Genomic DNA, 6,493 nt, shown 5'->3' with positions numbered 1-6,493 from the left:
AAGTTACTGCTGACATAGAACTATATTCAGCCTCTAACGATAATGTAGAAACTGTAGGCTGCTTCTTTGTCTTCAACGAAATAGGCATAGATCACTAGCCATTTTGTCAACGATAGCCGAGTAAGTGGACAAGTATCCCAATTTGAGTCACACCACCCTTGAAGCATTAAATCATTGTATGAACGTAGCAAGATCCTTTTCCCGAGTGTACCCTTCAAGTATTGTACCACACGCAAGGCCACCTCCCAATGCTCTATACGTGGACGCTGCATGAACTGAGACAGAATGTGCACGGAATAAGTAAGATCTGGTCGTGTCATAGCAAGGTACACCAATTGCCACACCAATTTAGAATTCTGGCTATTGAACCCGGGGGCAATTTCATGTAAACCTCTTCGTCAAGATCACCATGAATGTAAGAATGCATTATTCAAATCCATCTGTTTTAATTCCCAATTCTTGTAGGCAGCTATTGCTAAGAAAGCTTGGATAGTTGTCATCTTTGCCACTGGAGCAAAAGTCTCATTGTAGTAGATGCCCTCGGTTTGATGATTGCCAAAAATCACCAATCTAGACTTTAAACATTCAACATCACCATTGGATAAGTATTTTATCTTATAGACCCATTGTTTGCCAAGTGCTCGTTTACCAGGGGGCAACTCCTCCAAGGTCCAAGTCCCATTATCCTCTAAGGCTTGTATCTCTTCTTGCATTGATTTCCTCCAACTTTCGTGCCTCATTGCTTCTTTGAAATATTTTGGATCATTACCCGAAATGACGGCTGCCAAAAAATGACGGTAATTTACAGAAAAATTATCACAATTAATAAAGTGTGTTATAGGATACGAGTACCTGACTTTTGATGTGGAAGCGGTGTAGGTAAAGATGGACTTTTAGCAATAACTGTATGAGTAACATAGTCTCGTAAAAGAACCGACGGAGTTTTTACACGAAAACCCCTTCCTAAATCATCTGAACCTGGTGAGGCAGTGTGCTCGACTAAATGCTGGCTGCCTTGAGACTCGGTAGTGTGCGTGTGTAGGGACTGCACAGGATGTTATGGCTGGCCCTGCTGCCTTAGCAGAGCAGCCTACTTCTGCTACTAATCCTGTTGCCTTGGCTACGCAGGCTACCCATGTGGCTGGCCTGCTACCTCGATCGGCTTGGCAGGCTACCCCTGTGGCTGGCCTTACTGCCTCATGTGGGCAGTCTGCTGCTACTGCTCGGGTGATGGTCGACCAGCGGGTTAGGCAATAGTAGAGCCCTGCTAGTCGGCCAGGCATTCATTGCTCGATGGAGACCCTAGGTGAGTTGTTTCTCTTGCACTATCATCATCCAAAAAATGGTCGTCTACCATGACATCATCATACATAGGCACAACCCTTTCTGACCCAATATTCCCCATATTTGCATCAATAAACAGGAAAACATTATTAAAAAATTTTACTTCCCTCGACACCAAAAATGCTCGCTTTTCAACATCATACAAGGACTACCCTTTCTTACCAAACGGATACCCCAAGGAAACACATTTCCTACTATGACTCTCAAACTTATACCCCTTCGTTTTTTTTATTGTGAGCAAAACATAAGCAACCAAAAGTACGGATGACATTATAGGAGGGAGGAAAGCTAAATAAAATTTCAAAGGGTGTTTTAATTTGTAGCAAATGAGTTGGGGTCCGGTTAATTAAATGTCTAGCAGCAAGAACACTTTTTCCCCAAATTTAAATAGGTAAATGAGCTTGATGAAATCGTAAAGCACGGGCTACATTTAAAATGTGTTTGTGTTTTCGCTCAACTCTACCATTTTGTTGTGGTGTCCCAACATAAGAGGTGTAAAATAAAATGCCGGTTGCGGAAAAATAATCACGCAAACAATTAAATTCCTTACCATTATCACTTTGCACAATTTTTATTGTTTGAGAGAATTGGTGATCAACCATGGCAATAAAACTCATAAAAATATGGAAAACTTCTATTTATCATCCAACAAATAAACCCATACGACACAAGAATAATCATCAACTATAGTTAAAAAATAACGAGCTCCACAAGACAAAGGATGCCTATAGGAACCCCACAAATCACAATGTACTTTATCAAAAGTACGACTAGCTTTACAGTCACTAACCAGAAACTTGTCTCTAGGATGCTTAGCCTTGAAACAAACCTCACATTTTTTATTCAAAGTACCCTTAAAAATCAACGACATGGGGAAGTAACTTTACAACGTTTTCGGATGGATGCCCCATCCTTTTGTGCCATAGCTCCAAAGAAGTGTTTGATCCATTCACAAAAATATGTTTCGGTGAGTCAGCTTCTCAAAAGTAGTAAAGTCCATCTTGCCTAACTCCCGTTCCAATCTGCATCCCCGTTTGGTCATGTATAGCACACAATGAAGAATTAAATTTTACCTCACAATTTAAATCTTCAATAATTAATTGAAACCGAAAGGAAATTGCAACTCAATTATGGGACATATAACACATTTTTAAGAGCAATTGAGGTTGAAAATTGAATCGATCCTTCCTTCTTTGCAAGCACTATTCTTCCATTGGGAAGACCAACACGAATTTACATTATTTTGGTTACATCAAACAACCAAGTTTCATCTCCGGTGACATGATGCGCTGCGCCGGTATCAATAATCCACGTTTTGGTATTAAACTTACCATTCAAACGGTTGTCAGGAACATTTTTGTTACCAAAGAATCCTGCAACTGCTTTTCACTGGTCAGGATTATATATTTGATTAGAATAGGTCGAATCCGAAGCTCCATTGCCATTGCTCGAAGCCCCTATATTGCTGCTTCTTGCAGCATTGGCCTTCACAGAGCCAGGCCCCTTGCCAGATGCAGTCTCCCTCCCATAGCCAACACATTCGGTCTTTGGGTGATCAAACTAACCCTCTGGATACCCATGAAGCTCATAGCAACCACTTACACCGTGACCACGTTTCTTGCAATGTGAGCACATTGGTTTACTCAACAACTCGAGGCATCATGACCGGGTCTCTAACAATTGGCTTCTCGATATTTTGTAAAGGTGGATTTGACCTCCGGATCAATAGTGTTGGTTATCCAAATAACAACATTGCATTAATGGTGTTCCAATCCGATTGAATGTAAGGAGGGGTTGGAACCTATTATTGTTCGATCAAAAAATTCATATTTCTATCGTGCTTCCAATGCCATACAGATATTAGCAGCCCAATAGTTATCACCCTTAAGGTGAGTCAGGGTTATAAAATTACCCGGGTTATCTTGCGAACCTAGGTAAAACGGGGAGTTAGGTTCGATTTTTGATGGTGGTGGAGGTGGTGGTGGAGGTGTATCACATGCCATTGCTATATGATCTTCTTTAAAAAATTATAGCTCTTGATACCATGAGAAATAATAATCAAGAATAATTGTTTGGCCTTCATTCATGGCTCTTGGCCAAAATATATAATAGAGTACAAGATATTTATGGCAAGAATATTATCTACTTTACCAAAAATTCTTGTGTGGACGTGGTCCACAATAAATTTATTGTGGACCTTTAAGTCTCACGTGCGAAACAAACCAAGCTGCAAAAAGGAAAGCCCACTGGAATGTCTTTTTTCCCAGCCCAACATACTAACTTCTTTCCCAAGCTTTATTTCGACGCCATGAACAAATTTCCAGAGCTCGAATTTTTTTCTTTCTCAAAATTCCCAAAGCTCGAATTTTCTCAAATCAATTCTAGGGTTTATAATTCATCCCTAATCAATCAATTTCTGCAAAATTCATGGAGAATTATTCTATACAATCAATTGAATTGGATCTAAATCAAAATATACAGGACACTATAGAAAACTTTGATATTAATGTCATCAATTTCGATCTGAATGAAGTTCTTGAAGATGGAGAACAAACTATAATTGAAGCTGAGGATGAGAATGAAGTTCATGAGAAAAATCAACCTTTAATGCAAGCTCAAGGTATTATACGATTATGCAATTTGATTTTAGAATTTGATAATGTGAATTTAAGCGATTATGCAATTGCAATTGTTTGTTTGGAAAATTAAATTATGCATTTAGGTATTAATTTGTATTATTGAAACTAGATGTGCGTAATTTCTTTGGATTGAAAATTAAATAGGTTTACAGCAGTTATAGACATGCAAAACCACGTTTACGTAACGTAGTTACCTTTAATGATAGTATAGTGATCTATTTTTGTTAAAGCTATTCTGATATCTCCAATTTGACTTGTATAAATGATTATTATGGATGGTGCAAATAATAATGATGAGATTAGTGGTTGGTTAGTAGGAGAAACTCGAGTAACATTTGCGGAAATACATGAATTTTATTGTCAACATGCTACTGCAGTTGGTTTTAGTGTTAGAAAAGCAAAACAAACAAGCAAAATCAGAACTAAAGATATCATCACAAAAAATTTCTTTGTATGCTCTGCAGCTGGACTAAGAAATTCCGATAAAAAGAAGGAAAAAATTCCAGAAGAACTCTTGACAGACGAAAGTTCTTCGGTTAAAAAAAAACAAGACAAAGTAGGAGAGTTCCAATCACAAGGACGAACTGTAATGCTTTGATAATAGCTAAATTGAATGAGGAGGGGCAATTTGAGATAGTTCAGCATGTGTTGGTGCACAATCATCCACTCACTCGACCACAATGGAACCATTTCCACCGTTCAGAGCGTGCAATGATTGGAATAATAGGGCAAGCGATTGAGGCCATGCAAGAATCTGGACTAAAACCTATGGAATCCTTTAATTACATGTCAAATGAAGCTGGAGGAGAAGATGCTATTGGTCATATAGTGAAAGACGACATGAATTATTGTTATAAACTGAAAATAAAGGCCGTTGAAGGAGAAGATTCTCAAGTAGTTTGTGACAAATTACAGGAAGCTTATTCTGAGGACCCTAACTTCTTTTTCAGAGTAAGGTTGGATGCAGATGGAAGGGTTTGTAACTTATTTTTGAGGGATTCCATGATTCTTGAAGATTACAAAATATATGGGGATGTCACTGTATTTGACACCACCTATAGGACGAATCGTTGCAACCTCATTTGCGCACCCTTTGTAGGAATAAACAACCACTGGAAGAACACTATGTTTGCTTGTTCTTTTATTGGTGACGAGACCACATATTCATTTGTGTGGCTATTTGAGACCTTCAAAAAGGCAATGGGTGGTAAATGTCTTGTCTCACTGTTTACAGACCAAGATGCAGCCATGGCAGTAGCAATACCAAAGGTAATTTCTAATTTTGAAGGAACTTTTTGAATACCACTACATATAAATATATTTGTACTGAAATTATATTTAGTTACCTCTATTTTAAATGCAGTAACCATTTTTGAAACTATAGTAACTGTATAAAAATATGCAGGTATTTCCAAATACTAGACATAAACTATGTCTATGGCACTTGATTCAAAATGCGGTAACAAGATTTGGAGTTTTGAAGAGTGATGACACATTCAAGGCTGCTTTCATGAAATGCTTGAGTGGTTGTATTACCAAAGCTCAGTTTGAAGTATACTGGGATTCAATGACGACAAAGTACAAGTTGAAAAATGACAGTTGGTTCAAAAGGTTATACTCATTAAAGCATAAGTGGTCAACAACTCTAAGTAAGGACTTTTTCTCCGCGGGAATCTTGTCATCACAGAGAAGTGAGAGCAAAAATCATGCAGTGGGATTCAAAGAAAACAAGAAAACAAGTTTGACAGAATTCTACAACATATTTCAGAAGACAGTGAAGACTTGGAGAAGTAATGAGGATTTTATGAGTTCAATAGCACAAAATCAATTCCTACTTCAAGCTATCCAATGTCTGCCTTACTAAAACATGCTGCCGAGGTTTATACACATACATTATTCAGGGACTTTAAAGAAAAATTCAACCTAGCCATTGGATCTCAAACTAAACTTATTCATTAATGGAGGCAAAATGGTTTACCAAGTGTACCTTGAAGGCATAGATGGCACAACTCAAGCAGTAACTTATGATCCAGTTAACCAAACAATTCAATGTCCATGCAAGAATTTTGAAGAGTCGGGTTGGTTATGCTTCCATAGCCTTAGAATCGTACACATGCATTCTGTTGAAAAAATCCCAGAGCAATACATATCTTTCAGGTGGACTAAAATGGCTAAGGATAAAGTTTGGGAAAGTATGGAGGCAGAGCAAAGGATGAAGGGGACATTAAACAACTTCACACCCTGGCGGCTACACATGGTGAGGAAGTATTATAGTCTAATCCTTAAGAGCCATAAGTTTGAACAAGCAAGGAAAGTCTTAGAAGAAAGCTTTGCAAAAGATTCAAGTGCAATTGATGAGATCATTTCTTCTATGAACTCAACTGAGAACACTACAGGTGTAGAAGAGAATTTAGAAGCAACTTCATCTAGTGTGGTTCAAAACTGGACCCAGCTCGTGCAAAAACTAAAGGAAGCCAATCAAATAAAAGGATTCCAGGAAGTTATGACTA

The 6,493-nt window shown here is 38.1% G+C and overlaps 1 protein-coding gene across 1 annotated transcript; it reads left to right on the top strand.

Moving 5' to 3' along the window:
• Positions 1 to 1,059: 1,059 nt before the first annotated feature.
• On the top strand, positions 1,060 to 5,847 carry LOC145637058 (protein FAR1-RELATED SEQUENCE 5-like). The gene is made up of 5 exons (XM_081688572.1): positions 1,060 to 1,227; positions 3,826 to 3,964; positions 4,448 to 4,518; positions 4,605 to 5,252; positions 5,389 to 5,847. Exons 1-5 carry the CDS (start codon positions 1,060 to 1,062, stop codon positions 5,845 to 5,847), a joined length of 1,485 nt encoding a protein of 494 aa, XP_081544698.1.
• Positions 5,848 to 6,493: the final 646 nt, after the last annotated feature.

This window comes from Chenopodium album, chromosome 6 (genome assembly GCF_948465745.1).
Source record: "Chenopodium album chromosome 6, dcCheAlbu1.1, whole genome shotgun sequence".
In the NCBI taxonomy this organism is placed as follows: Eukaryota; Viridiplantae; Streptophyta; class Magnoliopsida; order Caryophyllales; family Amaranthaceae; genus Chenopodium; species Chenopodium album.
This window is presented reverse-complemented; position numbering and strand designations above follow the sequence as displayed.